Source organism: Lepidochelys kempii, chromosome 15 (assembly GCF_965140285.1).
Source record: "Lepidochelys kempii isolate rLepKem1 chromosome 15, rLepKem1.hap1, whole genome shotgun sequence".
Lineage (NCBI taxonomy): Eukaryota > Metazoa > Chordata > Testudines > Cheloniidae > Lepidochelys > Lepidochelys kempii.
This window is the reverse complement of record NC_136394.1, coordinates 25,039,581-25,059,863: the sequence shown is the minus strand read 5'-3', so window position 1 is coordinate 25,059,863 and position 20,283 is coordinate 25,039,581. Positions and strand designations below refer to the sequence as shown.

The window sequence follows — 20,283 nt, the reverse complement described above, 5'->3', positions numbered from 1 at the left end:
CCCCTGCCCGTCCTGCCCTTGTGTCCCCCCCACGTCCTCTGCGCGCCGCCGCTCCCTGGCACTCCCCCTGCCCGTCCTGCCCCTGTGCCCCCCCCACGTCCTCTGCGCGCCACCCCTCCCTGGCGCTCCGCCTGCCCGTCCTGCCCCCGTGGTCCCTCCGTCCTCTGCGCGCAGCCAGCTTGTTCCAAGCCCGGCGCCTGTCCCTTGTGCCCACCCAGCCCACCCAACCTGTGTCCCTCCGTCCCCCATCCTTTCCTTGCCCACCAACTGTCTGTCTGCCTTTCCCCTATGTGCCCCCTCTATCCTGTGTCTCCTGTCTGGCCCTCTGACTGAGGGTAACCACACAGCAAGTGTGAAAAATTGGGATGGGGTGAGGGGTAATAGGTGCCTAGGTAAGACAAAGCCCCAAATATTGGGACTGTCCCTATAAAATCGAGACATCTGGTCACCCTTCTCTGACTATCCTCTGTGTCCCTCCATTTACGCCTTGTGCTCCAGTCTGTCCACCCATCCACCTCACTTGTCCATGTGGCTGGCCATCTCTTGTGTTTTTCCTTCCATCTGTCAATCCTCTGTATCCTGTTTCCTTCCTCAGTGTCCTGTCTACCTGTATATCCATCCCCTCTGTGTCCATCTCCATGTCCATCCCTTGGGGTGCTGGAACAATTTTTATAGGGGGCGGGGTGTTGAGAGCCATTGAACCAAACTGTAAATCCTGTCTATAATAACCACTTCCAGCCAGGGGGTGCGGTGGCAGAAACCTAAGTTCCAGCACCTATGCCCCGTGTCCGCCAACTGTCTGTCCATCCCGTGTCTCCTTGTCAACCTCACTTGGGATGTGTCCAGCCATCGTCCATCCTCATTATCCCCCTTGTCTTCTATGCCCCTCTTTTCTGTCCACCCCACATTTCCATCTCCTGTGATCCATCACATATGCCCCCTGCCACTCCACCCCTGGGACCGTCTCCTGTGTCCTCTCTCTGTCTACCTGCCCATTCCATGTCCCTCTGTCCATTTCGTGTGTCCATGTGTCTCATGTCAGTGTGCCTGTGCGCTGTCCACATCCAGCCATATGGGCATATATCCATATGTTCCCTGCATCTATGTATCTCCATATCAGTGTACTTTTGTGACCCCCCTGTCCATACACAGGGCTCTGCATCTATGCAGCCCATGTGTCTGTCTCATCTCTGTCGGTGTGACTGCATCTCAGATTTTTGGGGTCCCCTTTTGTGGTACAGTAGTACTTGAGTAAATCGCATTTGTTTTGTACATGTGTGTCATTTTGATCCTGGACAGAAGAAACAGAGGAGCTTACCATATCTGAAAATGACGTGAAGGAGGAAGATCCAGATAACCCTCGTCAGGAGGAGTTGGCTGAGACCGCCTCAGCAGAAGGAAGTATGTGTGATCAGTAGATCTTGCAAGTAGCTTGAAGGTTCATTGCTGGGGATAAATACGTCAGGATTATGCTTCACCCGGTATGGCATAAGTAAGGAAGATTGTTTGTTATACCCTAAAAACCTTAATATAAAGGAGTGTGGTGGCACCTTATTAGTCTTTAAGGTGCCACCGGACTCCTTGTTGTTTTTGTGGATACAGATTAACACGGCTACCCCCTGATACTTAATATAAAGGAACACTGTAAACCTGAAATAAAAAAATTAAAATAATTAAAAATAGTTGAACTTACTACACCAGATCTAGAATCCCTTTATTGACTTTTGTTTGATGTGTTTCTTTAAATCACACTTTTCTCTCTTGCTTTGTGACGGGTCCACACAAACAAAACTACCTAACTAACTGATTATGCACAAAGTGCTGTCAAATGCACAAAGTAAATAACGGGAAAACTGATCATAGTGAAACACTGCAACCAACTATAAACAAAGGGAAGTCAAATGCACAAAGTTACCAAATGAAAAATAGATTTTTTTCTAATTTCAGATTTAGTAATAGTAGGTGTTACTTTATCAATAGTTGGTAAAAACTTTTCAGACAGAAATGTAATTAACAATAAAATTGACAGTGTTGCATTAAACACAAAGGCAGAGAGCTACTCACACAAACTGTTTGTTTTAGAAGTGTCCTGTTTGAGGCATCATTTATCTCAGGGGTTCTCAAACTATTTTTGCTGGGCCCCTCTTGGAAAATATTTCAGGCTGTGATGTACTCACCAAAAAGTGATAGTAAATTAACGTACATACTCATAGAAGCGTACTCATGGTATTGCCACCCTTACGTCTGCATTGCCTTCAGAGATGTCTGGCCAAAGAGTGGCAGGTGTTGGCCTGCCACCCAGCTCTGAAGGCAGCACCGCCATCAGCAGCAGTGCAGAAGTAAGGGTGGCATGGTATGGTATTGCATTCCTTCTCTGCTGCTGCTGTTTGTGGTACTGCCTTCAGAGATGGGTGGCCAGAGAGCTGTGGCTGCTGTACCGACCCTTCCAGCTCCCCTTTCTCCCAGCAATATTGTTGTGATTTCATGGCCCCTCTACAATAGCCTTGTGATCCCCTTTTGGGTCAGGGTCCCCAGGTTAAGAAACGCTGATCTGTCTCATGTCCATATGTGAAGTTTAACTGAGAATACCAACTACACTGAATCCTGATATTGTGGGTATATAATGTACATATAAGGAACGAGTGGAACTCTTGTTATAATATTGCTTGTTATGAAAATACTTCACTCAAAATGTTTTTCTTCCCAAATTGACGCATTTTGGTGCACTAGCTTAGAATGACTTTGGGCCTTGTAATTTCTGTGCTGAGATACTCTTCGTACGAAAGGTGAAGGTTTCACATTGCACGGGAAAGAGACTAAGCAATTAAAAACTGGAGGTTGGCCTATGCCAGCTGATTTGTACTTGCGAGGCTTGGGCTAAGGGGCTGTTTAATTGCGATAGACATTTGGACTTGGGCTGGCATCCAGGCTCTAGAACCCTGTGGGAGGATCCAAGAGCTCGGGCTGTAGCCTGAGTCCAAACGTCTATCGCAATTAAACAGCCCCTTAGCCTCAGCCCTGCGAGCCCAAGTCATCTGGAATGGGCCAGCTGCAGGTGTCTAATTGCAGTTTAGACATACCCTAGGAAGCTGCAGTGAAGAAATTCAGAGGGACATATTCAGTCTTGGTAAACTCCACTGACTACAGTGGCATTACTCCCACATACACCAGGACAGGGATTCTCAAACTGGGGTGTCAGGAGGTTATTACATGGGCAGGTCGCGAGCTGTCAGCCTGCACCCCATACTCCGCTTTGCCTCCAGCATTTATGATGGTGGTAAATATATAAACAAGTATTTTTAATTTATTAGGGGGGTCATACTCAGAGGCTTGCTGTGTGAAAAACCAGTACAAAAGTTTGAGAACCACTGCACTAAGACTTAACTTAACCTGTGATATTTATTCCGAGAACAGACTTCTTCAGCAGAGATCTGAGGCTATTTAAAGTCTATTTTCCCCAGGCCTGTAAATCTGATTTTACAGTGTGAAATAGATTTTGTCTAGAGTAGATGGCAAACCAATATCTGATATGGTTTTTCAGGAGTTCTGCTTCAGTACTTTCCTTAAAAGACATCACTTGATTTGGCTTGTTTCTTCATCTTATCAGCTGCTGTGTTGTTTCTCTAACTGAGTGACTGGGAAAGAAAAACCAAAACTCTTCACCCAGCACATTTATAGCAGTTACTTAAACTGATCTGTCTTTGAAGAGGTGATTCTTTCAGAGTCCCAGAGACCTGTCACTATCTTTATATACTGAAACAATCAAGACTGAGATGGATTAAATGTAGATCCCTTCAGTAGGGTTTAAGAGAACCATAATGTAGTCACGCTGGATATGAAGCCTTGCTTTTATTCCATTTTAACTAGTTCAGAATAAAAGTAAACAAGTGCAGAATTTTTCCCAGTAAATTTTTAATATTATGGCACAACAGGCTTTCACAAAAAAGGAGGAAAGAAAAGTAAAAGTGATTAAAAAGCCAGCAAGAGAAATGTTATGGCTATTCCTTTGTTATGTAGGCATAATGTCTTCAGCCCCCACGGCTTGAACACTTCCCACCAGCACGTTTCTACCTGTGAAAGCCATGACTGAGTCATAAATCTTTGCGTAGTCAAATGCACCTATGACTTTTGAAATACGTTGATCTATCTTTTCATCACAGTTCAATTGTAGGCATTAGAAATTGTAAAACCCTAGTTACTATGTAAGAGCAGCAGGGGCACATGCATATTTAGGAATACATTGAGATTCTGTTCTGCAGAAATGGAACAGTGTGAATCACAGAAATGTATGATTAATGCATAGCTTGGATGGCTACTTTGCAAAAGAGACCAGCAAAGCTGTTCTTTCATTTATTTCAGGACTGTAATTTGAGTTTGATGAGTTGGTTTGAAAGATTGGAATAGGTGAGCTTCATTGATTTCCTCTTCTGTGTATTTCTTTATTAGAGAGGGATCGGAAAAGCAAAGCATCTGTTTCAGAATTTCTAGACTCTAAATCTTCACGAGAACATGTATCGCATCTATCTATTGTATCGGGGTTGAGTGAGCTAACCCAAGGATTTGCAGGTGAAAGCAGAGAGCAGATATTCAAAGTAAGTCCATTGCATTTTACTTTTGTTTTCTTGGAGGAATCTGTTTGTGATAAGAATATTTAAAAATGTATGAATGTTTCAATAAATCTTATGTAGAATTAAAGATGTAAAACTGCATACTGTGGTCCTAGAGCAAGATAAAACATATGCTATGAGCATATGATTTTCCATCTGAGACAGAATGTAATAGGATACACTCCCTGCAGGCCATAGAGGGGGCTCCCTCATGGCTGGGAATTACCTCTGCCTGGTCTGATGGCAAGCAAGGGGGCCAGGGCCCCTCTCCCTCTCTAGGAGTCACAGTGTTTCCTCTTCATGGCTTGGCCCTCCGGCCAGTTCACTGTATAGTTTTCCTGTTCTATGGTTAACAAAGTCTCACCAGACCAGCTGTCCAGGTACTATTCCAGGCAGTCTTCCCATTCAAGACTGTGTCACTTTCCTATTGTCTGTTAGGGGAACTCAGGTTCACCTACTACTCCAGGTTCCAGCCTAGGGACCCTACCATCAGCAGCCAAGATCTGCATGGTCTCAACCCTTGCTGCTGTTTCCCTGGGCTTCTTCCTACTCTGCAGGCTTCTTTCTCCATCACCCCTCTGGGGAAAAAACCCTGGTCAGGGTCCCAGGGCTTCTGCTCGCCCCCTGGTTTTCCCTCATCTCTCCTTACTAGTCACAGAGCATGACTGCAGTCCTCCACACAGGAGCCCCCTTCTAGTCTCACTTCCTGCCTTTATATGAGTCCCTCCTATTCCTGCCCAGATGGTCTCCATCTTCAGTTAGTATTGTCAGTTAGTCCTAAGTCTTCCTCCAGGTGCAGCCTGTTAGGTTAATTAGCCACTTCTGAGCCACCTTAGCCCCTTCAGGGGTGGTGTGGGGTGAACAGAACATCGCATTGAGGTGTCCTCTGGCAGTGGCCTGTGCCTGATGCTTCAGAGAAAGGTGAAAACCCCTATAATTCAACTTTGCCTGTCGTGCAATGCTGTACAGGCTCTCTGAATCACCATCCCTGACATAGGTTTTCAATACTTATGGTTACAGTGAATATAGCAATGGGTTGTTTGTGTACCACGTACTACACCACCAACCTCCAGATTTGTTTGCATCAAACAGCTAGCAAAGTTCACAATTAGCTAGAACCAATAAGTAATAATACTGTACGAAGGAGGTGGGGAAGGAGACTAGGCCCTTGGCCACAGGTTACTTGTCACTTACTGTTCATGTAAGGGTGCATGCTAACAGGGCTCTTGCCTCTTCAAGGCTGTCAGGATGTAGTCATTTAATTAATCTCATTGTATGACTGGTGTCATTTTCTGAATCCCCAGTCTTTTCTCCTTCCACCGGAGTAGCGGGATATGTGTTTATGTGTTCCTTTGAGGGTGCCATCAATGGCATTGTGGGCTGTACCTCTCTCTCATTTGAAACTGACAGTGCTCATCTCTTGATACTCTTAGCTTCCATAGGCTTGGGAGGCAAAAATCTTAGGTTGCTCCCAAAGCTGAATATTTGTACTGTTAGGTGTGTAATATTTTTTTTTAATTTTGTTGTTGTGTTAGTGGGGAGGGATAGTTCAGTGATGGGGGGAGAGATAGCTCAGTGGTTTGAGCATTGGCCTGTTAAACTCAGGGTTGTGAGTTCAATCCTTGAGGGGGCCATTTAGGGATCTGGGGTAAAAATTGGGGATTGGCCCTGCTTTGAGCAGGGGGTTGGACTAGGTGACCTCCTGTGCTCCTTTCTGACCCTGATATTCTATGATTAGTGGTTTATGTGGCACAATAACATAAACATAGTGGAGTAAGAGATGGAATTGATTCTGTCCTACTGCTGGTAACTGACAGAACTCTAAATCTGTTGTAGGATTTGTTTAAGAAATGTGGCAGCAAATAATCAGATTCATCATTGATTTCCATCTTTCTTATGTTTCAGATCATAAAACAGACAGTTTACAACCTATATTTTCATGTGGCTTTTAATGACATTTCTGAAGAATTTGTTCATGATGATATTATGTTCTTTCTCAGAGATACAAGAGGTATTTTTCATGGATAAATTATGACTGAACATTTTCAATGTTTATATTAAAAAGCACTTTAGACTAAGAAATTATGATGACTGGGATTTAGGACAATGTGTATTCAGGATGAATAGACAAATGTGGTCTCAGAACAGGCCTGGGAGCCAGAAACTTCTGAGTTTTAATCTGTCTTTGGCATTCACTTTGTTGAAAGTCACCTAAGCTGTCTGCCTTCATTTCCCCATTTACAGATGGGGATAAGACTTGCATACCTCCCTCAGAGGAAGTATTGAGGTTTAATTGCTGAATGTCTACAAGAAGCTTTGAAAATTAAAAGTTGTATATGATGCTAGGCAGTAGGGTGATGATGAAGATAACTGAGCTATACTTTAGTGTCTCAAACCTGTTACATGGACAAGGGTGGTTTACATAGCTCGAATTCTGATATACAGTCCTAGTACATAAAACACAAATCTTGTTTTAACAGTTAATAATTGTCCTGAAAACAGTGACAATGTCTGCTGCAGGCTATAGTAACTTTAACCTCGAACTGCTGTCCAGACCCAATCCTTAACCCTATCCTGGTGCCATCTCACTGTAATCCTAGACAGGGGCTATCAAATAGTCTCAGCCTGAGCTTGGCAGTACTAATCAGCCTAGGGTGATTAAATGTCCTGATTTTATAGGGGCAGTCCTGATATTTGGGGCTTTGTCTTATATAGGCACCTATTACACCTGTCCCGATTTTTCACACTTGCTGTCTGGTCACCCTAAACCAGCCCCAACCCAGACTCTAGCCTTGGCCACTAACTGGCCCCAACCCTAACCCTGGCCTGGGACCACCAAACAGCTCTAACTAGTTTAGGGCCACCAGTACCAGTTCTTTGATGATTTTCCCATTATCTCTGAAGAGTGAGAAGCTAGAAATTAAAACAGGATTTCCAATATGACAGAGGAAAGAACCACCACTAAGCCATCAAGCTGGCATATAAAACTTATAGTAGAATGATCCATCTGATCTCGTTTTGCTTGCTTACAACCTGCATTAGAGCATTTGAGAGTCCAGGCAGGTTTCATTTATAAGTGGCTGAGTGAATTCTCTCATGTCATACCCAGTTTATTAGCAGATATATTTTACTTTTTAGATTTATTAACATTTAATTGCTCCTTACACAGGAACACATCAGCACTGGTTTTAATTACTGCTTTCTATACCAAATCGCTAAACTTAACACTTATTATTTATTACTGTCTAGAAACAGTTAGTGAACCTAATGATGTGAACGAAGCTAATGAAATTCTGCCTGAATTGCTAGAGTGTGGCATTCTGAATGGTCACACACTTTTGATGCTGAAGAATATTTTCTCACAGGTAAGTGTTACCATTTCTGTGTATGGACCCCTGAAGTTTTTGTTAGAGTCTAATCCAGGGGTGGGCAAACTTTTTGGCCTGAGGGCCACATCGAGTTTCCAAAATTGTATGGAGGGCCGGTTAGGGGAGGCTGTGTCTCCCCAAACACCCACGTGTGGCCTGGCCCCTGCCTCCTATCCGACCCACTTCCCGCTTCTCGCCCCCTGACGGCTCCTCCGGGACTCCTGTCCCATTCAACCCACCCTGTTCCCTGATGGCTCCCCCCGGGACTCCTACCCCATCCACTACCCCCTGCTCCCTGTCCCCTGACCGCCCCCGGGCCTCCCATCCCTGATTGCCCCCTGCTGCCCCATCCAACCCCTCCCTCTCATTCCTGACTTGCCCCCCAGGACCCCTGCCCCATCCAACCACCCTTTCTCCCTGTCCCCTGACTGGCCCTGGAACCTCTGCCCTTGACTGCCTCCTGCCGCCTCCTCTAAGCCCTCCTCTCCTTTCTGACTGCCCCCCGCGACACCTGCCCCATCCACCCCCCTGTTCCCTGCCCTCTGCTACCCCGCCCTCATCCATCCCCTGCCCTCTATCCAACCCCCCCGCTCCGTGCCCTCTTACCGCACTGCCTGGAGCACCCGTGGCTGGCGGCGGCTCTGTAACTGCGCTGCCTGGCCGCCCAGAGCATTGTGGCGTGGCACGTTGAGGCTGCGGGGGGACGGACGGACGACGACAACAGGAGAAGGGCCGGGGGCAAGCATCCCGGGCCAGGAGCTCAGGGGCTGGGCCGGAGGGTCCCGCGGGCTGGATATGGCCTGCGGGCTGTAGTTTGCCCACCTCTGGTCTAATCCATTTAGTACCAGGTTGATATTGTCAGTACACAGTAAATACTAATAGTTGCTGAGCTAATCTGATTTACCCGCTTAAAATTTATATATATTTAATTTGAATCCCCCCATGTGTTTAGGGAAGGGGGTGGAGAGAGCTGATATTTGATCTCATTGCATGTTCCAAGTGTGGGGGGAGTCTGCGAATGTAATAACACATGCCTTTATTTATACATGAGACTCAGGTGAGGCTGAAGGAAGCTTTCAGAATGGGTGTGAAGACAGAATAAAAGAATGACTGGGTTATTACCCTATAAGATTTTAGGAGAAAATCATGCCGATAAAGAGACGAAATGAATTATAGTTAGTCATGTGCAATAGAGCCAAAGGTTTGTTAAATGAATAGTTATGTAACCCTTCTGCCCGTCAGAGCTGGCAGCAACAAGGGCTGGGTTCAGTATCTAGGAGTTCCGTTTCAATAACACAATGCAAAACTGGCTCGAGCCCCCACCCAGTGACCTGGGACAATTACATACCACCCCCCTAGGTGCCTCTAAGAGGCCATACTTCCCCTCTCGCAAGCACAGAGTCTGAGTGTAGCAAAAGCCTTTTAATAAAGGAGGGAAACAATGTGGCATTATGTTGGGGAAACACCACAAACAGGATTCACAACACCAAGTATGAGCAAAAGACACATCCCCAAGTGAGTTTGGCAGTGTCCTTTTCCCCTCAGGATCTTAAGTCCAGCAACCCAATAGTCACCCTCCCATCCCCCAGTTTCTGTCCTTGGTCACTGCAGCCCCCCAGAGTTCAGAAGTTCATCTGCAGAATTTACCTCCCAGCCTGGGTGGAAGTGGAGGGAGGTATGGGGGGCATCTTACATGCTCCACTGCAGAGGTCTCCATGGGGTTCTGCTGCAGTCTTCACCACCAGCCATGCCTCTCCGCCAGCTGCTCTGCTATCTGCTCCACTCTGCTCTCTATGCCTCTCCACTAGCTGTACTGCTGTCCGCTCCTCTCTGCCAGCCACCCAGGTATCCGCTCTGCTCTCTGCAGTAGCCATCCTGCTGTCTGCTCACCAACTTGTCTTCAGGCCCCCCCTACTTAACACAGGTCGCAGCAACCTCAGCTCTTTAGTGATTTCAGCTCTCAGAAATTTTTAGCTGGTAGTAGGGGAAGCCTTAGTGCTGGTACACCATTAGCCCAAAGTAGGTCTAATACTTAGACCTAAGCATCAGTGATTTCAGCTTTGCAGCATGCAACAAGACTCCTAAGGGAGCCAAAATTAGGTCTGTTATTTACACCAGTAGTGTTTAGAACCCACACTATCAAATACCCATACCTATCCCCAACCTCTCTCAATACACTGGGTTTTTGAACCCATGTCCCTTGCCTAGCGAGTGCTACTTAGTTGAGGGCGAGTCCCTCCATCATAAAAAGCCAAGTACAGTTCTACTGTCCTTGATTCACATAACCAGGAAAACAACTCTTTATTAATCCTGCCCCAATAACAGAGAGACTGGGGATCCCACAGCAGCCAAAGTGACCATTTGGGCAAGCAGTCCATCATGCTAGGCAGGGTGGGTGTGCCCATGCAAACGAGATCAGCCCCATGAAATCCTTTTCCACACCTCACCACCAGATGTCAGGGCAGAGCTCATTCTGACTCTGCTTACAAAGTTAGAAATTTGACTGGATGTTGATCTTTCAAAATCATTAACAGTCTAATTTGTGGTACATGTCTGCATTTCAGGTTTTTTTGCCTGCTTTGTCCCATAATCAGCACAAGGCTGAGGAACCTGCCTTTCATCCAGACACCGAAAAGCCAGAGGCTGAAGACAGGCGTTTAGCTGAAGCTGAGTCTCTTGAAAAAAAGAAAGAGCAGTCTGTGGAATTTCACAGTTTTCACATAATAAGGAATGAGTTCTTAATGAACTTGCAGAAATTCCTAAGCCATATTCAAAGGACTATACAACAGATTGAAGGCAAGTATCTCCCCCTGCCTCACACTTGATATTTACATTACATGACAGTAGAAAGAAATTCATTCAGGTTTGGCTTTGTTTCAAATAGTGATACTCAACCTATAGTTGTAGAATTGCATGCAGCTCCTGGGGAGTCTCCAGATTTGATCAGAGGTCCTCTTCTGTGATTATAAGAGCATTACATGCAGGTTTATACATGCAAGGGAGCATGGAGCAAATGGAACAGAGCTGCAATAAATATCCTGCCAAGGAGCCAGGAATAGGAGTGGGGGAGATGCTAAACGCCCCTAACTGCCTTCCAGCAGTCATGTGGAGGGAGAATGAGGGAGGGGAACACAGGAATATAGGAATTGCATACTGGGTCAGGCTTTTGGTCTCTCCAGTCCAGAATCATGTCTCTGACAATGGCCATCACCAGATGCTTTAGAGCAGAGGTGGGCAAACTACGGCCCGTGGGTCACATCCGGCCCGTGGGACCCTCCTGCCTGGCCCCTGAGCTCCTGGCCCGGGAGGCTTTCCCCTGGCCCCTCCCCTGCTGTCCCCCCTCCCCCGCACCTCAGTGTGTCACACCGCTGGCGCAACGCTCTGGGCAGCTGGGCAGCACAGTTACAGAACGGCGGCCTGACCACCAGCCACCAGTGCTCCAGGCAGTGCGGTGAGGGGGCAGGGAGCAGGGGGCTGGATAGAGGGCAGGGGAATTGGGGGTGGTGGGCAGGGGGCTGGGGTGTGGATAGGGGGGCGGGGCGGTTAGAGGGCAGGGAACTGGGGGGTTGGATGGGGCAGGGGTCGCGGGGGGCAGTCAGGAAGGAGAAGAGGGGTTGGATGGCAGAGGGCAGTCAGGGTGGGGGGTCCGGGGGGGTAAGAGGACAGGGAGCAGGGGGTTGGTGGATGGGATAGGAGTCCCAGGGGGGCCGTGAGGGGACAGGGGGGGTTGGATGGGGCAGGAGTCCTGGGGGAGCCATCAGGGGGCGAGAAGTGGTGGTGGGGGGGTTGGATAGGAGGCGGGGGCCTGGCCACGCCTGGCTGTTTGGGGAGACACAGCCTCCCCTAACCGGCCCTCCATACAATTTTGGAAACCCGATGTGACCCTCAGGCCAAAAAGTTTGCCCGCCCCTGCTTTAGAGGACGGTGCAAGAACCCCAGCATAGGTAGATGTGGGATAATCTGCCTCAATGATGTCTCAGCCTAATTCCTAATAGTTAGAGATTGTCTTAAACCCTGAAATGTGAGAGGTGGGGGGGGGGGGGTTACACTTCCAAAAATCTTTGCATTCATTAAATATTATAACTCTGGAGAGAGAGGAAACTTTTGGCCAAAATCACTGATAGAATGAGCAGAAGGTTAACTAGCTGTCCTCAGATAGATACTTAGATGGAAGGTTTGTGCTTTTTTCATTGTATTATTCAAATGGTGTTGATGAAGCATACAGTGGAAATAAAATGGCTAACTGAATCTAACTGCATTTTGTTCCAACAGGAGAGATTAAATTGGAGATGCCAACTATAAATCTAGATGCAGAAGTGAGTGAACTTGCCGCAGATCCAGAAGTGATTGAAACATTGGAGCACTGTGGAATGACCTGGCTAACATTAATATCCTCAGCTGTTGAGGAACAACTCAGAAAGGTCCCACAGGTAACATTGCTAATAACTACTCAGCATGCCAAAACTGATCTCTCCATTACTGGTTTGTGCTCAGTGTTATTCTCTGTTTGATTGCCCAAAAGGGTGGGGTTTCCATCTGCTAACTAATATAAAGCAAAACAAAGGTAGTGGGGAACTGGGTGTCTTCTGGGTAATGGAGTATAAAGCAATTCACTTCCAAGTTGTCTGTGCAAACCCTGATTATTATTAGTTATGGAAAGTTGTTTCCGACTGATGGCTGTTCAGTGCTCTGTATAAAATGAGTGTGGTGGTCTCAACCCAGCTGCCAACGATCAAGTGTCCACATCACAAAAATTATCACCACAATTGGCTTTAATGGCTATTTTCATGGCAATCTCTGCAGGGAGTCAAGGTACTAAATGGGTTTGGAGACTGACGTTTCCTTTCCTAGGGGTGGGATCATGGGGAAGGAGCAAGGTGTATTGGCAGGACAGTGTGTGGGAGCTTGCTGCAGCTGCCTGTTCTGAGGCTAGAGGAATTCAATGTTCTGGGCTGCCATCAGGTTCCTTTCACTAGAACTAATTTCACAGAGAATCATAGAAAAGAAGGGCAGGACGGGACCTCAAGAAGTCATCTAGTTCAGAACCCTGCGCTGAGGCAGGGCCAAGTAAACCTAGACCATCCCTGACAGATGTTTGTCTAACTTATTCTTTAAAATGTCCAATGATGGGGATTCCACAGCTTTCCTTGGAAGCCTATTCCAGTACCTATCCTTATAGTTAGAAAGTTTTTTCTAATATCTAGCCTAAATCTCCCTTGCTGAAGATTAAGTTGATAACTTCTTGTTCAGTGGATACGGAGAACAATTGATCAGAGTCCTCTTTATAACAATCCTTAGCGTATTTGAAGACTGTTATCAGGTCTCCCCTCAGTCTTCTTTTCTCAAGACTAAAGTTGCCCATTTTTTTTCCATGTCTTCATAAGTCAGGTTTTCTAAACCTTTTAGCATTTTTGTTGCTCTCCTGTGGATTCTCTCCAGTTTGTCCACATCACAATGCAAAGTAATGTACACTGGAAAACATAATCCCAACTATACATGTAAAACGATGCAGTCTAAATTAGCTGTTACCACTCAACCTCTACACCAACATTCCACACAAAGATGGACTACAAGCCGTCAAGAACACTATCCCAGATAATGTCACGGCTAACCTGGTGGCTGAACTTTGTGACTTTGTCCTTACCCATAACTATTTTACATTTGGGGACAATGTATACCTTCAGATCAGCGGCACTGCTATGGGTACCCCCATGGCCCCACAGTATGCCAACATTTTTATGGCTGACTTAGAACAACGCTTCTTCAGCTCTCGTCCCCGAACGCCCCTACTCTACTTGTGCTATATTGATGACATCTTCATCATCTGGACCCATGGAAAAGAAGCCCTTGAGGAATTCCACCGTGATTTCAACAATTTCCATTCCACCATCAACCTCAGCCTGGTCCAGTCCACACAAGAGATCCACTTCCTGGACACTACAGTGCTAATAAACGATGGTCACATAAACACCACCCTATACCGGAAACCTACTGACCGCTATTCCTACCTACATGCCTCCAGCTTTCACCCTGACCACACCACACGATCCATCGTCTACAGCCAAGCTCTGCGATACAACTGCATTTGCTCCAACCCCTCAGACAGAGACAAACACCTACAAGATCTCTATCAAGCATTCTTACAACTACAATACCCACCTGCGGAAGTGAAGAAACAGATTGATAGAGCCAGAAGAGTTCCCAGAAGTCTCCTACTACAGGACAGGCCTAACAAAGAAAATAAGAGAACGCCACTAGCCGTCACCTTCAGCCCCCAACTAAAACCCCTCCAACGCATTATTAAAGATCTACAACCGATCCTGAAGGATGACCCAACACTCTCACAAATCTTGGGAGACAGGCCAGTCTTTGCCTACAGACAGCCCCCCAACCTGAAGCAAATACTCACCAGCAACCACATACCACACAACAGAACCACTAACCCAGGAACCTATCCTTGCAACAAAGCCCGTTGCCAACTGTGCCCACATATCTATTCAGGGGACACCATCAGAGGGCCTAATAACATGAGCCACACTATCAGAGGCTCGTTCACCTGCACATCCACCTATGTGATATATGCCATCATGTGCCAGCAATGCCCCTCTGCCATGTACATTGGTCAAACTGGACAGTCTCTACGTAAAAGAATAAATGGACATAAATCAGATGTCAAGAATTATAACATTCATAAACCAGTCGGAGAACACTTCAATCTCTCTGGTCACGCGATTACAGACATGAAAGTTGCTATTTTACAACAAAAAAACTTCAAATCCAGACTCCAGCGAGAAACTGTTGAATTGGAATTCATTTGCAAATTTGATACAATTAACTTAGGCTTGAATAGAGACTGGGAGTGGCTAAGTCATTATGCAAGGTAACCTATTTCCCCTTGTTTTTTCCTCCCCCCTCCCCCCCAGACGTTCTTGTTAAACCCTGGATTTGTGCAGGAAATGGCCCACCTTGATTATCATACACATTGTAAGGAGAGTGGTCACTTTAGATAAGCTATTACCAGCAGGAGAGTGGGTTTGTGTGTGTGGTGGGGGGGGTGGTGTGGTGGGAACCTGGATTTGTGCTGGAAATGGCCCAACTTGATTATCATACACATTGTAAGGAGAGTGATCACTTTAGATAAGCTATTACCAGCAGGAGAGTGGGGTGGGAGGAGGTATTTTTTCATGCTTTGTGTGTATATAAAAAGATCTTCTACACTTTCCACAGTATGCATCCGATGAAGTGAGCTGTAGCTCACGAAAGCTTATGCTCAAATAAATTGGTTAGTCTCTAAGGTGCCACAAGTACTTCTTTTCTTTTCACTCAAGAAGGAGACCTTGGTGTCATTGTGGATAGTTCTCTGAAAACATCCACTCAATGTGCAGCGTCAGTCAAAAAAGCGAACAGAATGTTGGGAATCATTAAGAAAGGGATAGATAATAAGACAGAAAATATCATATTGCCTCTATATAAATCCATGGTATACCCACATATTGAATACTGTGTGCAGATGTGGTCACCCCATCTCAAAAAATATATACTGGAATTGGAAAAGGTTCAGAAAAGGGCAACAAAAATTATTAGGGATATGGAACGGCTGCCATAGGAGGAGAGATTAATAAGACTAGGACTTTTCTGCTTGGAAAAGAGATGACTAAGGGGGGATATGATAGAGGTCTATAAAATCATGACTGGTGTGGAGAAAGTAAATAAGGAAGTGTTATTTACTCCTTCTCATAACACAAGAACTAGGGGCCATCAAATGAAATTAATAGAAGCAGGTTTAAAACAAACAAAAATAAGTATTTTTTCATACAACGCACAACTTGTGGAACTCCTTGCCAGACGATGTTGTGAAGGCCAAGACTATAACGGGTTCAAAAAAGAACTAGATAAATTCATGGAGGATAGGTCCATCAATGGCTATTAGCCAGGATGGGCAGGGATGGAAATCTTCATGACTATTCAAAAATTCTCACTATAAGGACCTGATTCTGCCAATAGTTATACACACAAGTAATTTTATGGAAGTGAGTAAGCCCATTACGGTCAACCTGACTATGCATATCTACGCAGTTATTCATATGCATAAGTGTTTGCAGAACTGGGGCCTAAAGCCCCAATCCTGCAGTTAGTTCCATATGGCAGACCCCACTGCCTGTGTGAAGCCCCATTGACTTCAGGCGTCTGCTTGTGTGGGGCTTATCTCATGATTGGAGCCTAAATTTGCAAATATTTCTTCCTCTAGGAAGTGCTCAGTGTTTCAGAAATATCTTATGGCCATATTATGCAGGTGTAGCCATATAAATATCTTTATTGATGCAGCCTTGTTTAGTGTACTGAACATGTTGCAAATACAAGCTTAAGAAATGTCAGCATGGTTATAATTTCCCCCCCGTCATAAAGAGAATTCTAATGCCTTTTCTTGTTTCCTCTCATCCTCAGGGTAATGGTCCACTAGCAGAAATTGACCTGTGGCGTGAAAGAAATGCTACTTTAAGTGCTCTGACTGAACAGATAAAGCTCCCATTAGTGAAAAAAATCTTAGCAATACTAAAGGAAGCTGAATCTGGATTTCTTGAAAATTTGCAGATAGTCATAAGTGATCTTAGCAGGCACCATGTGGAAGCTGTAGATAATGTTAGGTTTCTTTCAACTCTGGAGCGCCATTTGAAGGTATGTTTATCTAATGATACTTTGGGAAGATTTGTTAGTGTTTAATTCAGTCATGTCTTTCGTTTGATATAACCCTAGCTGTTCTTTTTTATTTTTCCTATCATTCTTTTATCAATAATAAAAATACACTGTGATTTGCTTAAATAGTAAAAAAGAAGAAAATGCTCGTTTAGCTTCTCTTCCTAGGTAAAGAGTTGTTTGGATGGCAGTGATCAATAGAAAGGAGAGCGTATTCTCTCTCATAGATAAGTGGTTTGTAACCTTTTTAGGCAGCTGTACAAGTTTACTGAATTAATGCCTGATTCAACTCTTATTGACAATGGGAGTTGGATCAGGGTCCTAAGATCTTGGTTGCTTTATCTACTGCATGCCAACTCTCATTCACTTCTGTGCCCACTAGACCTTGATGGAATATGGGGTGCTTCAAACCCCAGTTTTGGAACCGACTTTACTGGGAGTTGTATTTGCGAATAGTAACTGAAAGTAGAATTAGGTCTGAGATTTTAGTCACTTAACGTAGGAAGTGCTCACTATTATGCAACAGCCTTGGGGGAGTCACTTAACAAGGGTAATAAAATGAGTGAATAAACAAAACCAGAGATTTGTTGTTACTCCATTTTTGGGCCAGTTTCTGACGCTGAGTCTCCCATGCACTCATGAGTCTCCTGTTAAAGGAGATAGGACTCATTCAAGCATTCGGAGGTAGATTTGGGCAATAAGTACTGGCAGTCTTTAATGAAAACTAGAATTTTAATGAGACAGCAAATTGCCAAAACCTGAATATTCACATCTGTAGGCCCAGTCCTGCAAACACTTAGGCACATTAGTAACTTTAAAGTTACTGACATGTAGGTTTGCTAGATTTGGCCATGTTTGTTAGTCTCATAAATTGTCTTGAGCCCAAGTATTTAGTTAATAGAATAGGTATCTGTTTTTTCATGGCAATCTTATTCACAATATTTATCCTCTATTTAAAAGAATTTAACTCATGGCACTGGATTTAATATTGTCTTGGATACAATTCCTTCAATGATGAACGCACTGAGAATGGTGTGGATTATCTCACGGCATTACAACAAAGATGAGCGGATGATACCCCTCATGGAAAGAATTGCATGGGAAATTACAGCAAGGGTCTGCAAAGTTGTGGACTTACGGACTTTGTTTAAGTAAGCAGTAGATTCTTATTTAACTAGGTCATAACTATTAGTAGCTTTGAGTATCTTGCGTATGATAGGTGCCAATCTTACCAAGTGTGTTTTACTTATTTTCAGAAGCTTTCGTTAGCAAATTTAAAGGCAAATTTGAGAAGTTCATATATACACTGTCATATATTATTGAAGCAGCTTTAAAGATGGGAGTTCTGGTTCCCTTTTGACATGGGCTGGTATAAATTCGTAGTAACTCTATTGAAATCAATGGAATTCTAGTGGTACAAATATGATGTAAGTGCTATCAGAATCAGCCCTGAAATCTTTCTTCCTTTTGAAGTTTTCAAAAACCAAAGTCATAAAATATTCTTGAGAGCGAGACAGTATTGTGAAATTTTAAGTTTTAGCTAGATTTCATTAAAATAGAAGACTTTATTGAACCAAGATATTCTAGCTCAATGAAAGCGTAATTTCATATTAAACCTTTAAGGGTTCTTGTCAGTCTTCTAATGGCTTTGTTTTGTTTAATAGAGAAGATAGAAGCATTGCAAAAACTAAATTGTTGGAAGCCAAAGGCACCCTTGAAATGTGGAAAACATCCTATTTTGATATTCGTGCCCAAATTGAAGCCTCGGGAAGAGATCAACGATGGGAATTTGACCGAAAGCGTCTATTTGAAAAAACAGATTATATGGCTTCAATCTGTCAAGATCTGTATGATATTGTGCAGGTAGTAATGTGTGTGGTTTTAAATAGAAGGATTGTGTATCTAGATTCCCCAGCTGTGAGAGATTGTTTTGCATTGTATTGTATTTTCTGAATTGAATGAAATGTTAGTAACCTTTAAGAAATTTGCTAATGGGCTCACCTGGCAGATTCTTCGTAATATTGTTGTAGTAGAAATGTATATCTCCTGCCTCCCAGGTTGTTGGACTCTACACACCTTTTCTAATATACATAAGGCTTCAGAGGAGGGAAGGCAGATGGTTTCTGCCTGCTTGAGCACTTATTATCTGATCTTGGAATACTATTGGCCTTGGCCTCAGTGTGGGCCAAGTAAGTTGGAGGAAAAGGAAAAGGATCAAACTGAAGAAGGAAGTTCAAAAGGGATAAAATTATAGGGGTGTAATAATTATCGACCCAAGTCTTCAATGGGATCCATGCGGATAGATTCTGATGCCTGCAGAGTCTCATTGGTTTCTGTAGGACAGTGTGAGCATAAGGCTCTGCTCACCAGTACCCCATTATGGAATGGGTTCCTATATCTGAGTCAACCTGTGTAGGACCAGAAATGGATGCTGACTTTAATCCAAATTGGGCTCTTTATTTGGAGATGGATAACGTGATTCATCACCAAATTTACTCATTATTATATTATCATTAAAATAATTTAAATATTTTAAGAGGTCTTGTATTTTAAATGTGTACTTTTAACATGAAGAATAAATGTAATGTTTTAAAAAAAAATTCAGAGACATAAATAGAGAAACAGTTATCCAAAACTACAACCAAATCTTGCAGATATTTATGCTTGTGCTTAACTTGAGACAATGGACAGTGGGACCACTTGTTTGATGTCAGTGGGACTACTTATGTGTGTGTGTAGTTAAGTACATGCTTAAGTCTTCTCAGGATCAGGGCCCTAGTCCAGAAAAGATATATTGTAATAGGTTTATGTTATTGCTAACTCTATACATATTTAAAACAATCAAATATTTTTATATATTAGTCATTTTTAGGATTTAGTAGCTTATCAGAATTATACTAAATACCAGTAAACATACTTCGTTTGGGGGAAAAATAATCCCTAAAACTGTGGGAGTTTTCCATGTACAGTCTTTTGGAAAATTTGACACACATAAGAAAGGTCAGTATGTCAAATGCAAGATAATTGATCAGAATTATGGAAATTCGTGTTTGATGCCATTGACATAATAAATATAAATGTTTGTGGATAAGTGAGTTTTTGATCAGAAAGTGGGGGTAAGAGAAAGGATATAAACTTTGTAGTAACTATCAATATATTCCTACCAGCAGGAATTGGAATTTTGTCTGAATAAGAACTGTGATATTGGGCACCTAGATTTTTATATGGAATTGTACAGTCTTTTATGGGAATATACAAACTGTATGTCAGTGTAAGGATTATTTATTTCCTCTGTAAAAGTTATTTATTAAAGGAAAGAATAACCAAAAATATTGTTGTGGCAGAAAGCTAGTTAAAAATAATTCCTTCTTGTCTGTTTGTCTGAACAAACAGGTTATTGAAGAGTTCTACAATATATTTGGTCCTGAACTGAAAGCTGTCACTGGAGATCCAAAGCGCATAGATGACGTATTGCGAAGGGTTGATGGGCTGATTAGTCCTATGGAAATGCTGACTTTTGACCCTTTTAGTATCAAATGTGCCTCTCAGTGGAAATTTGTTATGGAAGATTTTAAATCAGAAGTGCTGGTAGGTAGCAGATCCTGTGCTGGTTA

At 43.9% G+C, this 20,283-nt stretch overlaps 1 protein-coding gene across 1 annotated transcript in view; it reads left to right on the top strand.

Moving 5' to 3' along the window:
- Positions 1-20,283, top strand: part of DNAH10 (dynein axonemal heavy chain 10) — a 102,135-nt gene that overhangs the window by 1,065 nt on the left and 80,787 nt on the right. The window contains exons 2-9 of the mRNA XM_078848986.1: positions 1,300-1,401; positions 7,857-7,972; positions 10,540-10,771; positions 12,248-12,405; positions 16,421-16,651; positions 17,630-17,820; positions 18,334-18,532; positions 20,063-20,257. Of these exons, the coding sequence (XP_078705112.1) occupies positions 1,300-1,401; positions 7,857-7,972; positions 10,540-10,771; positions 12,248-12,405; positions 16,421-16,651; positions 17,630-17,820; positions 18,334-18,532; positions 20,063-20,257 (1,424 nt within the window). The remainder of the gene's footprint in view (positions 1-1,299; positions 1,402-7,856; positions 7,973-10,539; positions 10,772-12,247; positions 12,406-16,420; positions 16,652-17,629; positions 17,821-18,333; positions 18,533-20,062; positions 20,258-20,283) is intronic.